At 45.7% G+C, this 16,835-nt stretch overlaps 1 protein-coding gene across 4 annotated transcripts in view; it reads left to right on the top strand.

The window, feature by feature from the left end:
• FLNB (filamin B) overlaps window positions 1–16,835 on the top strand; it is a 151,689-nt gene that overhangs the window by 67,699 nt on the left and 67,155 nt on the right. For all 4 annotated transcript variants that reach the window (XM_057554651.1, XM_057554654.1, XM_057554653.1 and 1 more), the window contains exons 5-16: window positions 2,656–2,774; window positions 3,601–3,678; window positions 4,588–4,750; window positions 5,309–5,506; window positions 8,084–8,221; window positions 10,227–10,353; window positions 11,316–11,452; window positions 12,885–13,078; window positions 14,093–14,206; window positions 15,459–15,602; window positions 15,856–15,979; window positions 16,650–16,810. In XM_057554651.1, coding sequence (XP_057410634.1) covers window positions 2,656–2,774; window positions 3,601–3,678; window positions 4,588–4,750; window positions 5,309–5,506; window positions 8,084–8,221; window positions 10,227–10,353; window positions 11,316–11,452; window positions 12,885–13,078; window positions 14,093–14,206; window positions 15,459–15,602; window positions 15,856–15,979; window positions 16,650–16,810 — 1,697 coding nt within the window. The remainder of the gene's footprint in view (window positions 1–2,655; window positions 2,775–3,600; window positions 3,679–4,587; window positions 4,751–5,308; window positions 5,507–8,083; window positions 8,222–10,226; window positions 10,354–11,315; window positions 11,453–12,884; window positions 13,079–14,092; window positions 14,207–15,458; window positions 15,603–15,855; window positions 15,980–16,649; window positions 16,811–16,835) is intronic.

Raw genomic sequence — 16,835 nt, 5'->3', positions numbered from 1 at the left:
ATTGTATTTCTGTCTACCAGAATGAACACGAGGATACTGAAATTAAAAATACCTCGCCATTTACAGTTGCTCAAAAAAAAAACTGAGAAATAGGTGGAAATGTAATAAAACATGATAGGAGTTATATGCTGAAAACTACAAAAACACTGATGAAGAAGTCAAAGAAGATCTAAATAAATGGAGAGATACACTGTTTTCATGGGTTGAAAAAGTAAAGATGTCATTTCTCCCCAAATTGTCATATAAGTTTAACACAATTGATATTAAAATCCCAACAAGATTTTTTTTTATAAATATAGAAAAGACTATTACTGTAAAACATATGGAAAGACAAAAGAACTATAGTAGGGAAAGCAATTTTGAAAAAAAAAAAAGTGGGAGGAATCAGTCTACCTGCTCTCAAGACTTATTATATAAAGCTACAGAAATCAAGATTATGTGATATTGGTGGACGGATAGACACATAGATCAATGGAACAGAATCGAGAACCCAGAAAGAGACCTACACAAATAAGCACAATTGAGTCTTGACAAAGGCACAGGGGGAACTCAGTGGAGGGAAGAGAGCCTTTTCTGCACAGGATTCGATAGCAGTTGGACATCCAGAGGCAGAGAAAATGAACCTTGGCCTAAGTCTCACACTTTGTATAAAAATTAACTCAAATTGGATTACAGACTTAAATGTAAAACATATAACTATAAAACTTTCAGAAAAAAAATATAGAAGAGAATCTTCGAGATCTAGGACTGGGCGAAGAATTCCTAGACTTGACACCAAAAGCATGATCCATAAAGGGAAAAAAAAAAGATCAGTTGGACCCCATCAAAGTTAAAAAGCTTTTAAAACATTTGTAAAAGTATGATCTGCTGATGTCTTGGCGTGGTACATGAGCATTGGACTGTGTGTGAGCGTTTTCTGTCAATGAAGGGTGCACTCCTGGATCACCTCACTCTCTTGCAAGATAAGCTTCCTTAGCTTCCGTCCTACAGGCTACCTGGGCACCATCTCAAGCAGAACTCAAAATGTTGCATAGACAAACGGCCTGAGGACTGGATTTTACTTAAAAAAAATTTTTTTAAAACAATTTGAAACTTTTTGCAGTTAAGAGGATGAAAAACAAGACACTTATAAGTTGCTGATGGGAATGTAAAATGCTACAGCCACTCTGGAGCACAGTTTGACAGTGTTAAAAAGAACTAAACATGCAACTACTATATGACCCAGCAATTGCACTCCTTGGCATTTATCCAGAGGGATGAAAACTTATGTCCACACACACAACCCTGTGCATGAATGTTTATAGCAGCTTTATCAGTAATAGACAGCTGGAAACAACCCAGGTGTCCTTCACTTGGTGAATGGTTAAACAGTGGTGCATTCATATCATAGAATATTACTCAGTGATAAAAAGAACAAGCTACTGATACAGGCAAAAACCTGGATGAAATTGCAGAGAATTATGCTTAGTGGAAAAAAGCTAATCCCCAAAGTTTACATAATGTGTGATTCCATTTATATGACATTTTAGAAATGATAAAATTATAGAGATGAAGAACAGATTAGTACTCTGAGAGGTTACAGAGTAGTACTCTGAGGGGGTAGCTATGAAAGGGCAACACGAGGGTTCCCTATGGGATGGAAATGTTCTGTATCTTGACTTTGTCAAGGTTAGTTCCCTTGTCGTGATGTTGTACTCGAGTTTTGTAGGATGTATCCATTTGGGGAACTGGGTAATGGGCATTATTATCTCTTACACCTGTATGTGAATCTATCTCAAATTAATTTGCTCAATCATCTTAATTAAAAGTTTAATTAAAAAATAATAAGGCAATTTAAAAACATTTCAAGTAATAAAAAAGTCATCTTTAGAGAATTCCCTGGTGGTCCAGTCGTTAGGACTCTGGTGCTTTCACTGTGGTGGCCCGGGTTCAGTCCCTGGTCAGGGAACTAAGATCCTGAAAGCTGCGTGGTACGGCCAAGACAAAAAACAAAAAATGCTCTTTAATAAAAAATGAGCCATTCTCTGCACTTCATTCGTCTTCCCCCTCGAGGCAAGCTCCACTGCTACTAGTTACCACGTCATTTTCACAGTTGTATAGCCTTTTGACCTAAGTGCTCTGAATATTTCAGAATTGAATGTTGCTTAAAGAACAAGGACAGGGCTTCCCTGGTGGCGCAGTGGTTGAGAATCTGCCTGCCAATGCAGGGGACACGGGTTCGAGCCCTGGTCTGGGAAGATCCCACATGCCGCGGAGCAACTAGGCCCGTGAGCCACAATTACTGAGCCTGCGCGTCTGGAGCCTGTGCTCCGCAACAAGAGAGGCTGTGATAGTGAGAGGCCCGCGCACAGCGATGAAGAGTGGCCCCCACTTGCCACAACTGGAGAAGGCACTCGCACAGAAACGAAGACCCAACACAGCCAGCCAGCCAGCCAGCCATAAATAAATAAATAAATAAATTTTTTTTTTTTTAAAAAGGACAGAATTAGGGTTTTTGACCTGTTTGATTATCCTCATCACAGTTTGTCGCCGTCTCCCATGTGACAGTGGCAGAGCTGTGTCCCATCTCTCAGTTCCCTGAAGGAGACACGATGGGTGATAGCCTGTGTTGGGGCCTGGCCCAGCTTGTAATGTGCTTGTGTAAACCTGTGACAGGAATCGAGCCCACTGGAAACATGGTGAAGCAGCCGGCCAAGTTCACTGTGGACACCATCAGCGCCGGGCAAGGAGACGTGATGGTGTTTGTCGAGGACCCAGAAGGGAACAAAGAGGAGGTATGTTGGAGGATGCTGCCTTCCCTGTCAGCATCCCATGGAGCTTTTGGAGTTTGTACCAGGCCCAGGGACTGTGCCTCCATTTTCCTCATTAAAACTCACCACAAAAGCTGCTTTTTACCAAAAGGATCCTGAGGCTTACAGAGGTTAAAGTAACTTGCCCAAGGGTTGTGCCTTGAAAAATCATATAAATTCATACCTAGGGACACAATTTTTAATATAATGAAATAAAGTATCCTTTATTTTATAAAGGATTTAGCTATTGTTACTGATAAAATACAATACAGTAACAATACTGATTCCCTACTCTTTTCCCATGCTGACCATCCTCTGGTTTCTCCCTCAGGGCTTTTGCACGTAACTGTTTCTTCTGTCTACTTACCTCCTTAAGACTATATTTTATTCCTAGTGCTTAGCACCATGTGAAGTTCTAAGTTTACCGGCATATTGTCTGTTTCTCCCACTGGGTAGGAATTGTGCCTGATTTGTTTTATTTTTGGTACCTGACACTGGGCTGGCATTTCATAAGCTCTTAATAACTAGTGGGCCAATAAAGGTTTAAATTAATTGCTTCATAGTGTCTCTCATCTGGAGAGTTACAGCCAGGAGACAGTGGAGAATCCTGACCGGGTTATTCCTTTGTGCTGTGTGATTTTGTTTCTGTGACTTCAGGCTGCTTCCCTCCTGGGGCATCCTGCAGGAGTGGTGGGGCAGAAAATAGCCAAGGCAGGTTCCTGGCCTGGCACCTTGCTGCAGGACCTTGGCTGGCATAGCATGCTTTCACTCACACCCGGCACCTCTAACTGTTGCTCATCTTCCATCCTAGGCACAAGTGACCCCTGACAGCGATAAGAACAAGACATACTCTGTGGAGTATCTGCCCAAGGTCACCGGACTGCACAAAGTAAGATAAGACGTCATGGCCTTTGCTTGGACTGCCCTTCTGGGCCTGCTTCGTTATATGTGGAAGAAGAGTGGTTTTCTTAAGTTCACTTCTGATTTTCCTTTCTGTTTATAAAAGTATCCATGTTCATTGTAGAAAATTTGGGATCCCTCTGAATCAGACTTGAGACATTAGTTACTGCGTGCAGATTGGTTGAATTCCACTAACTTCTTTGCAATGTCATAAGATTTTTCTGACTCCACCTAGGTAACTAATAACTGTAGCTGCAAGCGTGGATTGTATCTGCTAAGCTGTGGGTTCTTTGTCTTTAATGCTTCCTTAAGTATCCTTCTTCACGGTGCTCTGCAGCCTCTGTCAACATCGAAGCCTGGGTGCAGAGAAGGCCAGATGACTATAGTGGAGGCCAATGGCCCACCCAACCTGATAAGCCTTAAAATTTAAAAGATGAGAACTTTGACTCAAAGTTTAGATGGAAATCTGTACTGTGTCTCAAATCCATGTATCTGAAAATAATCTTGGTCCCTTGAAAAATACTTTGACTCTTAGGTGTGAAATCCTAGAACTGTGCATTATATTAGGGAGACAGTGGTCCCACTTGCAGCTGCCTTAAGAATCCATTGTCTAGAGATTGAAGTATAAGTATTTGTGTATATCCTACTATAGAGGCTAATTTAGGCATGTCTGATGTGTTTTAATTTGCTAAAGGCGTGATGTCCCAGGCCCAGCTGTGTGACTGGTGGAGCCATATGGGAGTCCCAGTGAGGCCACTTCCCCAGGGCTCCTGGTTCCCGCACCTTTGTGTGTATGATCAGGAGGATGAAAGAGAAGGCTGTCGGTGTATGTGGCTTGATACAGTGTTCTCGCTGAGCAGGAAGAAGTGATGATGTCTCACCTGCCTGTCACTTGTAGGTCACAGTCCTCTTTGCAGGACAGCACATCTCCAAGAGCCCATTCGAAGTAAATGTCGACAAGGCCCAGGGAGACGCCAGTAAAGTCACTGCAAAAGGTCCAGGCTTGGAAGCTGCTGGGAACATCGCCAATAAGCCCACCTACTTTGACATCTACACAGCAGGTAACACCTCTCCTCTTGCAAAGCCTGAGATAATCCTCAGGAACCTGAAGGCTTGGGATGCCTGACATTTTGTCTTTTAAATTGAACAACCAACAACAAAAACAGCTTTTTCAAATGTGTTGGTTATATTCTTAGATTTTTCAAAATCAGCTTTTCTTCTCTAAAATCTCATACTCAAGCTTAACTTTGATTATTATTAATAATTTCTGTATACATTTCTGACTTGACTAAATAAATATTCCAAAGAACTAAGGTTTACGAATCATCTACTGGACCAAATTCTATGCAAGGTCCTGGGTGGGGGCTGGTAAGAAAGGGAATGAATAAACCACAATTCATGAATTGTCAGCTTTCTTTTCAATGTAGAAAATAGAGAATGGGAGAAAAGGAAAGTTGGCTATGATCCTCCTCCCCTCCACCAGGAAGCAGGTCCAGGTGTGAACCTTCTGAGTACCTCTCTGTCTCCTGCAGTTTGCATTTTCTACCTACTTTTGCCCTCATCAGCAGGGAGGTTTCTAGAGGGTGACTTGGGCTCATGGAATGTTCTCTGTCTCCTAGGTGCTGGCGTGGGTGACATTGGTGTGGAGGTGGAAGATCCCCAGGGGAAGAACGCCGTGGAGTTGCTCGTGGAAGACAGAGGAAACCAGGTGTATCGATGTGTGTACAAACCAGTGCAGCCTGGCCCCCATGTGGTCAAGGTCTCCTTTGCTGGGGACACCATTCCCAAGAGTCCCTTTGTTGTACAGGTCGGGGAAGGTGAGTGCCAGGGGAGCTGACCGTATCTGCTTCTGGCATTCAGGCTAGCTGTGCATGACTGGGCTGTGAGGCCACGAGAATGGTCAGGGCCCAGCACTGAACTGAGGCCTGTCCCTTTGCTGCCAGGGCCCCTTTGGCAGGAAGTATCCTCAAGACATTAATACTAGTATCTACTTTGTCCTCAAGATATTAATACTAATATCTTCCTATGAGCCATGCAGTGACCTAAGTGCTTTATGTATTAACTTATTTAACCTGCCCCAAAACACTCATACTAGGATTCATGATCCTCCCTGAGAGATACAGGACCGAAGCTGTTTGAGGAGGTGGCGTTTGTGGCTGATGTGAACAGCAGTGGCATTGCTGGTGCCCTGCAGCCTCCCCTCCTTTACTGGCTGTTAGGCGCTGAGCACACTTGCATCTAATCATGACACCAGCCAGTGTGTTGCAGGGGCTATTGTTATCCCCAGTTTGCAGGCAGAGACACAAGGCTTAGGTATCATAAGGTATCAGTGACTATGGAGTAGGCCTCGGTAGGAATAGAACCATGGTCTCTGTCAACCCTTTAACCATGCTGTTAAACTTCCTCTGTAGCCAGAAGCATGCATTTTTCTCTAATGTTAGACTGTTTCCTTCTGACTTTGTTACTCTTTTTTTTCTTTTTTTTTCCCAACTCTGCTACCTTTTCTAACCAATACTTGCCTCTCCCTGTTCTGTCCTCTGCATCTGCACCTGCAGACCTGGCTTCCTCTTCTGAATCCTGCCTCTGGGCCAGCCTGGACCCTGAAGCTGTTGGCTTCCTAGTTGAAAGCACTGGGCCAGAGGCATCTCGCTTGGTAAGGGCTGGTTGGTGGGGCTTCCATGCCAGTTCTTTGTGCTGCCTGCAGTTGTCAACCGGACCTGTGCTATTTGTGACTTCGGGAAATTATAGTGCAGGTGTTAGTACCACTTGTCCAGCCAGACCCCAGACCCACTCTCTAATTACATTTAAACATCACTAAGACATCTCAAGATAGTGGAAAATCAGGTGGTTGCCTTCAAGCTCTTTAGTTCCATTTAGTGTTTAATTTATATGAACTGAGCAGTTATCCTTTTGATGTTGAGACTGTTGCCCATGTTCAGAATTTCCATGAGTTGTTTTTTTTAAAGACACATTTAAACCCTCCAAGGGAAGTCCTGTCATCCTGTTGTGACTTATTTCTGGTATGACCAACTTTTCTCCCCTTGACAAAGAAAAAAAAAAAAAAGAAACCCAATGTATTCAGGAACAGAATTCCCTTTGACATAATGCAAGAAAGAATTTTGAACAGCTTTCCTAGTTCTAAGGGTGTTTTCTGACTTCCTCTCGCTCATGGACTACCTTTTTCATTTCTGGCATATCCATCTGTCACTTGTATTAGTTAGTATTTAATTAATAGTTTTTCTTTTGATGTACCATCCCTTCCTCCACTTAAATGATTTTAAGAAAAAAGAAGCTTTATATCACTTTTACAATGGAAAACCAATAACCTTATGCTCATCCATGAGCCACATAAAAGCATCTCTCCTCCAAGGGTGTGTGTATGTCTCTTTGGGAATGTCCAGCTGAGGACACTGCAGGGAGAAGGGGCCAGAGGAGGAACTATCTTCCTTCTATAGAGTAAAGAGTCTTGTCTTCTGGAGTTTGTGACCCCCCCTAGTGTATAGAGAGCTGTCAAATATGCAGTGTCAGATTTGGAAAGGAACAATGTGACATTTTACCCATTAATCTCCCATTTCTATACTTAATGAGAAGGTTGATCATGTTGTCAAAAAAGTCCTAGGGCACAAGGATGTCTTTTGTCGACCTTCTGACAAACCCCGTGGAACAGTTTTGTGGAACTCTTATGTAAGGAATGTTAGAAGCTACCTTTGTACTTAATTTTTAGACTTACAACTTTGGGTTTTTTAACTAGAGCTAGAATTCAAATTGAGAGTGGTGTTTATTCCTAATTATTGCATTTATAGCTGCCCACATTCCGAGGACCTTGTAACAGACAGCACTAAAATGTGTGTCTGCCTTGGCTGAGGTGGGGTTGATCTGGTCTTTTTTTGAGCTATCCTCTGGCTCTTCCTGCGGAAGACAGCAACATTTAGACTTAGAAATGGCTGATCTGAAGTTTGGAACAAGGTCAGATGTTTTCAAGTGCTACATTTTCCAAGTAGACCCAGTCTTCCCAATTACTGGGCCCTTGAGTATGGCAATGATGTTTGAACAGTGTCCAGCCCTAGGTCTTAACTCTCTTTCACCACCAAGACGATAAACGCCAGAATTCAGCCACTACCAGGAGCCCAGCGAATCCACGCTGTGCTCTCCTGCTTTCTTTGCCAAAGTAACTTTTCCCCAGTCCCTGTGCAGTGTGGCTGGACAAAGTTATGTTGTGTCTTTATTTGCTAGCCTGGTGTGCTCCCTGAACGGGACCCCTGGTCTCAGACAGCTGCTGCATACTCTTTGTGTAAAGCAAACATTTTCTTGGCGGGTGGCTCAAAGTTACCTTGGCTTGCTCAACTCGGACTAAAGAATGAAAGGTTGAATTGATGTTGAAACTGTGCTTGCAGCCTGTAATCCAAATGCCTGCCGGGCCAACGGCCGAGGCCTACAGCCAAAAGGCATCCGCATCCGAGAAACTGCAGACTTCAAGGTTGACACCAAAGCTGCTGGAAGTGGAGAGCTCGGCATAACCGTAAAGGGTCCTAGTAAGTGCTCCTTTGTTTCCCCATCTCAGGTATGATTTTGGCCAGCTTTGCAGCCATGGATCATTGCACAGCCAGTTCTGATCAATTTATCCCAGAGAGCTATGTCAAAGATTTGAGACTCTCAGGGCTCCATGCAGAAGGAAACAGTGATCATTTAATGATGTCTGCCCTGGATGTGGGAACAGTGGTGGCTTGACAGCCTCATGTTATTTTAAGGCTTCTGGGAATAGAAATAAATAATGGAGTTGGAACAGCAACATGAAGTGGCCTGTTTTTTTAATTTGAGGAAACCTAGGCTCAGAGAGGAAGGGTCTTGACCAAGGTCACATAGCTTGTAAGCATCTGAGCTGGAATTCAAGCCCGGTTTCCAAAGTCAGTAATTTTCCCTCTACAGGTTACATTTTATAGATGATGAAATGATGGCAGGTACCTAATTCCTAAGATCATTGCTTATAGAAGGAGAATAATTCCCTAAGATTAAGTTTTCTTTGTAGATAAATGCCATTTGTGGAAGAATGCCTTGCACCCTCCAACTTACTCTTTTTTTTTTTTTAATAGCTACTTTATTTATTTATTTATTTATTTATTTTTATTTTTGGCTGTGTTGGGTCTTCGTTTCTGTGCGAGGGCTTTCTCTAGTTGCGGCGAGCGGGGGCCACTCTTCATCGCGGTGCAGGGGGCTGCTCTTCATCGCGGTGCACGGGCCTTTACTATCATGGCCCCTCCTGTTGCGGAGCACAGGCTCCAGACGCGCAGGCTCAGTAGTTGTGGCTCACGGGCCTACTTGCTCCGCGGCATGTGGGATCTTCCCAGGCCAGGGCTCGAACCCGTGTCCCCTGCATTAGCAGGCAGATTCTCAACCACTGCGCCACCAGGGAAGCCCCTACAACTTATTCTTGCTGTCTCTTGGGAAAGGAGACAGAAAGCAGGAAGACGGGTATCTACTCCATCCTCCAGTTTTCCCCCAGATCAGAGAAGCAGCTCGGCATTTCTAGTTGCAGGTGCAGCAGCCTTAGCAGTTTCACTCCCAAGCTTTGTGGAATCTTGAGCTTCCTGCTCCAGGACTGCTCTCACCCTCTGTGTTCCTAACAGGCTGGGGCAGGAGTGTTCTGAGCTCCAGAAAGTTAATGTTTGATCTCAGAGCACCGAGCTTTGGGGCAGGCTGTGCCCTGAGGGCAGCCGAGGTTCTAGACTGCCCAGACCTGGTGTCAGGCTGCTCTCGGGCTGCCCTCCCTCATGGCTTGTTGCTACAGGGACTGAGGAGGCGTGTTTTTTCTGACCTTGGATTCTTGCTTTACTAAATGGCTTTCCCAGCCAAACCTCAGGGCTCAACATAAAACAAGTTCCTGCCTGATGGCTCAGTCTGGAGTTTGTGGGGTAGCCTCTAAAACCTGTCCTCTTGGAGACAGCATACAAGAGCTTTCTCGCTTTCATTATCTGGCTTTAGTTGAAAAGGATATACCGGGATACTAACCTCAGCCTCATGCCAAATACTCGTAAGGGTTCACTCCCTCTCCAATTTTTGTGGGCGGCTAAAATGGGTGGCTTCTTTCTTTTTTGGCTGTGTGAAGCTGCGTGCGGGCTTTCTCTAGTTGCGGCGAGTGGGGTCTACTCTTCGTTGTGGGGCGTGGGCTTCTCATTGCAGTGGCTTCTCTTGTTGCAGAGCACAGCCACTAGGTGTGTGGGCTTCAGTAGTTGCAGCATGTGGGCTTAGTTGTGGCACGTGGGCTTCAGTAGTTGTGGCGTGTGGGCTCAGTAGTTGTGGCTCGCAGGCTCTAGAGCACAGGCTCAGTAGTTGTGGCGCACAAGCTTAGTTGCTCCACGGCATGTGGGATCTTCCCAGACCCGGGCTCGAACCTGTGTCCCCTGCACCGGCAGGTGGATTCTTAACCACTGTGCCACCAGGGAAGCCCCCTGGATATCACTGTCTTTCTGTTCTTATCTTGCGGATTCTTATTCTGAGCCTAGGATTGCATTAGAAAGATGGTGTGCTTCCTTCCCACAGAGGGTCTGGAGGAGCTGGTGAAGCAGAAAGGCTTTCTGGATGGAGTGTATGCATTTGAGTATTACCCCAGCACCCCGGGGAAATATAGCATCGCCATCACATGGGGGGGACACCACATTCCAAAGAGGTGAGTCTCCAGCTGGAGTTGCGTCTTCTCCAGAGACATGCTTGGCCCAGGGCAGACTCATGGTGGCGGCTTCCTGGGCTGCAGGAGGGAAAGAGAGCTGCTTTGTTGAAAGTTTTTTTTTCTTTTTTCAGAGCAGCACACAGACATTTGGCCTGTTCTCAAAAGCAGCAGAAAGTCGCTGTGGTTTCAGCTGCCTTGCTTTAAATCAAATGCTGTCGGTTTGGGGCTGGTGGGAGGCAGAGGCCAGAAGGAACAGTAATACAGAGCAAATGGGCTGTGTGTCTATATCCCTTGTATATACTGAGATTCTCCTTCTTTCACTGTGTGCCTCTGTTCAGGAATGCCATGGATAAAATGGCAAAATCTGCTATGGTTTACATTAAAATCCTCTGCGTGAGTGTGGTCAGGAACCGAGGGACACAGTCTACAGCTTCGCCTTGTGGGCTTCAGTTGCCTTCCCTGCATTCACATACTTTCCAGCTTTCCTGGGGGCAACTTTAAACTCTGAATAAATTCAGTTTACCTTGAGAAATATCTGGGCATATTATAAGTTTCTGAGAATCTAAGCAAACTTTTAAAGCTCTTCTGTGCCAAAGTTAAAGCACATTCATTCATGTATGAGATAAAGCCTAGTCAACCTAGTTTTCTTGTTATAGCATAAGCAGCAGATAGAAAAGTATGCATTCTCTTAGCCTTCCCGGGCTCACAGTCTGGTCAGCCCTGCACACAAAGGGTAGATGACCAGGATCGTGCAAGGCAGTGTGACTTGAAGCAGTCCCATTACATGATATTGTTGACATAACAATGGTGGGGGAACCTGCGTGGAGGAAGGGCTTGGCTGGAGATTGGGACTGCAGGGAAAAGTATCAGGCCAGTGGAAAGAATATGTGTAAAGAGCTTATAGCTGTATGTAGCCCCTTCTTTGCTCCTCTTTAATGCTTCCTCTGTTCCTTTTCTTCTAGCCCCTTTGAAGTTCAAGTTGGCCCTGAAGCAGGCATGCAGAAAGTCCGTGCATGGGGCCCTGGCCTCCATGGCGGGATTGTTGGGCGGTCGGCGGACTTCGTGGTAGAGTCCGTTGGTTCTGAGGTGGGGTCTCTGGGTGAGTGGAAGCAGCTTCTGGTGAGCTGAGATTGCAGGGCACCTGGATTACATGTCAGGCTGTGTGTTGAGGCCTCCTCTCAGCCTCACTACCCGGGGCTTCCTGGCCTCCTGACCATCTGAGGCCACCTCTGGATACTGCTGTGGAATTGCAGTTCCCATCTCCCCCTGACCTTCCAGTTGCCCTCTGCCTCTGGCACCAGCATTCATTCATCCACTGCACCTTGAGGGCAGAGGCCTTTTATGGATGTTGTGTCTAAAACAGTGCCAGGACCATAGTAGGCACACGGCAGATATTATTGACTGATCCTTAGTTTAGATCAGTGAATGAATTTTGCTGAAATTAGAAATTTGGGGAGTAAATACTCTTTGGAGCATAACTGAGTATGTTTTAAGTAAACGTCTGGTGTATATATGATCATTTTAGAACAATGGTCAGCACCTCTCTCTCTGTAAAGGACCAGATAGCAAATATATCAGTAGTGCGGGTCATATTCTCTCTGTCGCAACTATATGACTGCCGTTGTAGCGTGAAAGCAGCCATAGAAAATACGTAGGTGAAGGAGTATGGCTGTGTTCCTTATCTGCAAAAACAGGCAGTGGGACAGATTTGGCCCAGCGGCCAAAGTTTGAGGACCTCTGTGTTAGCCAATAGAAATAAGCAAAGAGGGAAAAAGAGGAAATCACGTTTAATTTTTCCTTTTAGAGAAATAATAAACATCTTAGTATTGGGTTGGCCAAAAAGTTCTTTCGCGTTTTCCGTAAGATGTTATGGAAAAACCCAAACGAAGTTTTTGGCCAATCCAGTATATCTTTGTAGACTAGAGGTAATATTAAACCTATAGGTATATCCTTGCAGACTTTTTCCCTGTACATAGGCATACAAATATTGATCTGCTGCAAAAATATCTGGGGGTAGCCTTTATACCTTTCTGCCTCAGGCAAATATAGGATATGTCTTGATTTCCCATGGCTTCTGTGGAATTACGGTGCATCGATATAGCTACTGTTAGGCTCTCTAGTTATTTCCAGAGTTTTGCTATAAAAACGATGCTGAATATATATCCTTGTATCTAACTGTTTACACACATCCTTGGTTGTTTCCTTCAGATAAAAGCCCAGAAGTGGATTTGGTGGGGCAAAGGATGGGCATTGTTTTAAGGCCTTTGGCTTGTGTTGCCATATTGCCAACAGAAAGATTTGCTGGTTGACCTTCCTGTTTGACGATGTTTAAAAAAAAAAGTATAAAATCCAACCTTCTGTCTCTAGTGAAGACTCAGTAGGCTTGGTTTTGTGGGAAAGGGACCTAAACAGATTTCAATCTTCTGGCTAACACTTGGTTTTCAGGAAGGCAGAGGGAGCGGGTTAGTAGTAACCCAGACTAGATACCTTCCGCCACGTAACCAGGGGGATCCTCCCACCCTATCCCCCAGGGTTTGCCATTGAAGGCCCCTCCCAGGCAAAGATTGAGTATGATGACCGGAACGACGGATCGTGTGATGTCAAGTACTGGCCCAAGGAGCCCGGTGAATATGCCGTTCACATCATGTGTGACGATGAGGACATCAGAGACAGTCCCTACATGGCCTACATCCACCCGGCCTCGGGAGACTGCAACCCGGATCTGGTGAATCAACTTGTCATGCTCTGTCCTCTCTTCTCTGGCTCCTGGCACTCCTCCCAGTGCCCACAGAGTTTCCTTGAGCAGCATGTGGAGAAATCGCAGAGAAGAGCCTTTGAGAGCTTAGGAAGGAAAAAGGCCTGAATTAGAAGCCTGATAGTACCTCTTAGTACATTTGTAACATGGGGCACGTAACTTACCTCTCTGACTCTATCAAATGGGAATGATACGAGTGTCTGCTTCTTAGAGTTTCTGTCATGATTCAAGGAGGTAATGTGAATAAAGACAGCCCTTACAACAGTGCCTGGCCCACAGAGGGGGCTCCGTAAGCTGCTATTTTCTCGCAACCCCGAGCATCATATTTCAGTCTTGCCACTTGCTGTAGTTATTATTTCAGGGTGATCCATAGATAGAGGTTTTTAAATTTTCCTCCCCAGCTCCCCTTCTCTTAAATTGGAGCAGTGTTTGCAGTGTTTGCAAGAGCTTCTCTCAAACATTTAGCAGGCTGATTAGCATCAGGTCTGAGCCAGCCTGGCTGATAGGAGGAAGCCCTTGCCCCCGCCATGTGTGCTGCTGTTGGCCCACCTGGACAGCTGACCGTAGGGTGACATCAGTCCAGGCTGGCAGCTGCTCGTCTTTGGCCAACTGCTGGTCCTTTACTCTCTGGGGCTGCAAACTTTTGGAATGTTGTCAGTGGGAAAGGTTCTGAGCCCTCACAAAGCAGGAGCACTGAAACTGGGCATGGCTGGAGGTCCCTGCCCTGGTTACTGCACAGATTAAGGCAGGGAGCACAGGCCAGTTTGGGGCCTGGTTTTACAGACTTTTTCTCCTGCATGTTTTTATTTTTAAGTTCCAGCCTACTTCAGCATTTTCCTTCCCATAACCATCCTATTATGTAGGTACTGTGAAGCCAGACACAGTTGTTTTCCTTTTCTCCCATTTCCTGGTCACCAGTCTTCTGATAGGAGCGTAGTTAGGGCATTACACAGAAAGAGAATCACTGTTGGTCCTTTGCCCCAGGTTCAAGCATACGGGCCAGGTTTGGAGAAATCTGGGTGCATTGTCAACAATCTAGCCGAGTTCACCGTGGATCCTAAGGATGCCGGCAAAGCTCCCTTAAAGATATTTGCTCAGGTAAGTTTCTAGGGACGACGTGTGCAGGTAATTGTCAGGTAACAGGATCCATCTATGTAATGGCAAGTCACTCAGTCCACCTGATCCTCAGTTTCCTCATCCACACACTGCGAATAACAATGTTTTTTTAAAAATTTTTTTATTTTTTAGATTTATTTATTGATTGATTGATTGCTATGTTGGGTCTTCGTTTCTGTGCTAGGGCCCTCTCCAGTTGCGGCAAGCGAGGGCCACTCTTCATTGCGGTGCGCGGGCCTCTCACTACCGTGGCCTCTCTTGTTGCGGAGCACAGGCTCCAGACGCGCAGGCTCAGTAGTTGTGGCTCATGGGCCCAGTCGCTCCGCGGCATGTGGGATCCTCCCAGACCAGGGCTCGAACCCGTGTCCCCTGCATTAGCAGGCAGATTCCCAACCACTGCGCCACCAGGGAAGCCCCAATGTTTATTTTTTTTTATTTTTTTTATTTTTTTAGAAATTGATTTATTTATTTATTTTATTTATTTTTGCTGTGCTTTGTTGCTGTGCGAGGGCTTTCTCTAGTTGTGGCGAGCGGGGGCCACTCCTCATCGCGGTACACGGGCCTCTCACTATCGCGGCCTCTCTTGTTGCGGAGCACAGGCTCCAGACGCGCAGGCTCAGTAATTGTGGCTCACGGGCCTAGTTGCTCCGCGGCATGTGGGATCTTCCCAGGCCAGGGATCGAACCCGTGTCCCCTGCATTGGCAGGCAGATTCTCAACCACTGCGCCACCGGGGAAGCCCCCCCAATGTTTATTTTATAGGGTTTATGTGAGGACTAAATGAGATTCTAACATGTAAAGCAAGGGGCAAATTTTTATGATTTGTGCTCCGTGGAAATGAGGCTTGATTGTTTCAGATTTCCCTGTAAATGTCCTTCAGTGTGGCTGAAGCTACCTAGGCTGTGATGGGAGGGTTTGTAAACAAGGGTTTATCAAATATATTTATCTAATTTAATTGAATTTGGCCCAAGGATTTAAATGCAGGAATTATAATTTAGAAGCACTGAGTGACCATGGCTTTCTTTTGGGACCGTTTTCTCTTAGTAATTAAAAATGTATAAATGCATGTAGTGTTTTATCATTTGTGTTCATTGTATTGTGAGAACATGGCCTATCATAGGTGCTCCATGAAATTTTGTGGGATGAGTGACCAGGGACTTGGTTGTCTTGGGAGGCCACAGTGGATAGAGACAGTGTGAGGGTCAGCTCTGTTCTTAGCCTCTGCCCTTTTGCAGGACGGGGACGGCCAGCCCATTGACATCCAGATGAAGAGCCGGATGGACGGCACCTACGCTTGCTCGTACACCCCGGTTAAGCCCATCAAGCACACCATTGCCGTGGTCTGGGGAGGTGTCAACGTCCCACACAGCCCTTACAGGGTAGGTTGTGAGGTGAAACCTTGGTCGTGGTAATGAAAAAGCCCAGTCCTGAGGCCAGTCTGGACTCCATGCTTGATGGCCAAGGCAAATATATGGAAAGACCCATGCTTGGTGGGCCTTGGAAGATGGAGTGGCCCATAGGGCCAAGTGCTGTAGATTGCCCAGAAGTATAACATTCTAACAATTGACAGTGTCTTTACTGGGTCCACGGGGAGAAGAACTTGATTACAACTTTTCTCCCCGTCCTCTCCAGGTCAACATCAGGCAGGGTAGCCATCCCCAGAAGGTCAAAGTGTTTGGGCCAGGAGTGGAGAGAAGTGGACTGAAGGCACACGAGCCTACTCACTTCACAGTGGACTGTACCGAGGCTGGCGAAGGTGAGAGGGGGCTTCACCCAGCTCAGTGCTTGTTGTTTCTTGGGGAAGGAAGTTCTCTTTGTAACATTTCATGGGTAATGAACTTTTGAACCAGGAGATATTAATCCACCTGAACAGGTAATTGTTCATCTGATGAGCCTCTGTGTCAGTTCCGTGGTGATATCTTTGCTAATCCTCCATCCTGTCTGCAAAACCGTTATTTAAACACCATCCCTTTCTCAGGTTTCTTTTTTTTTTAATTAATTAATTAATTAATTAATTTATTTATTTATTTTCATTTATGGCTGTGTTGTGTCTTCGTTTCTGTGCGAGGGCTTTCTCCAGTTGCGGCAAGTGGGGGCCACTCTTCATCGCGGTGCGCGGGCCTCTCACTATCGTGGCCTCTCTTGTTGAGGAGCACAGGCTCCAGACGCGCAGGCTCAGTAGTTGTGGCTCACGGGCCCAGCCGCTCTGCGGCATGTGGGATCTTCCCAGACCAGGGCTCGAACCCGTGTCCCCTGCATTAAGCAGGCAGATTCTCAACCACTGAGCCACAAGGGAAGCCCCCTTTCTCAGGTTTCTTACTGGAAACTTCCCAGTTGCTTTTCTGGGGTGTGAGCCTGAGCTGGAAGTGATTGCATGGGGCATGCTGTTTCTCGTAAACCGGTGCTAATAAGCTGGTCTGTTCCAGGTGATGTCAGCGTTGGCATTAAATGTGATGCCCGGGTGTTAAGTGACGATGAGGAAGACGTGGATTTTGACATTATTCACAACGCCAATGACACGTTTACTGTCAAATATGTGCCTCCTGCCGCCGGGCGATACACTATCAAAGTTCTCTTTGCCTCTCAGGTGTGTGTTTGGACTTGGGTTCTTT

Source organism: Balaenoptera acutorostrata, chromosome 10, assembly GCF_949987535.1.
Source record: "Balaenoptera acutorostrata chromosome 10, mBalAcu1.1, whole genome shotgun sequence".
NCBI lineage: Eukaryota > Metazoa > Chordata > Mammalia > Artiodactyla > Balaenopteridae > Balaenoptera > Balaenoptera acutorostrata.
This window is presented reverse-complemented; position numbering and strand designations above follow the sequence as displayed.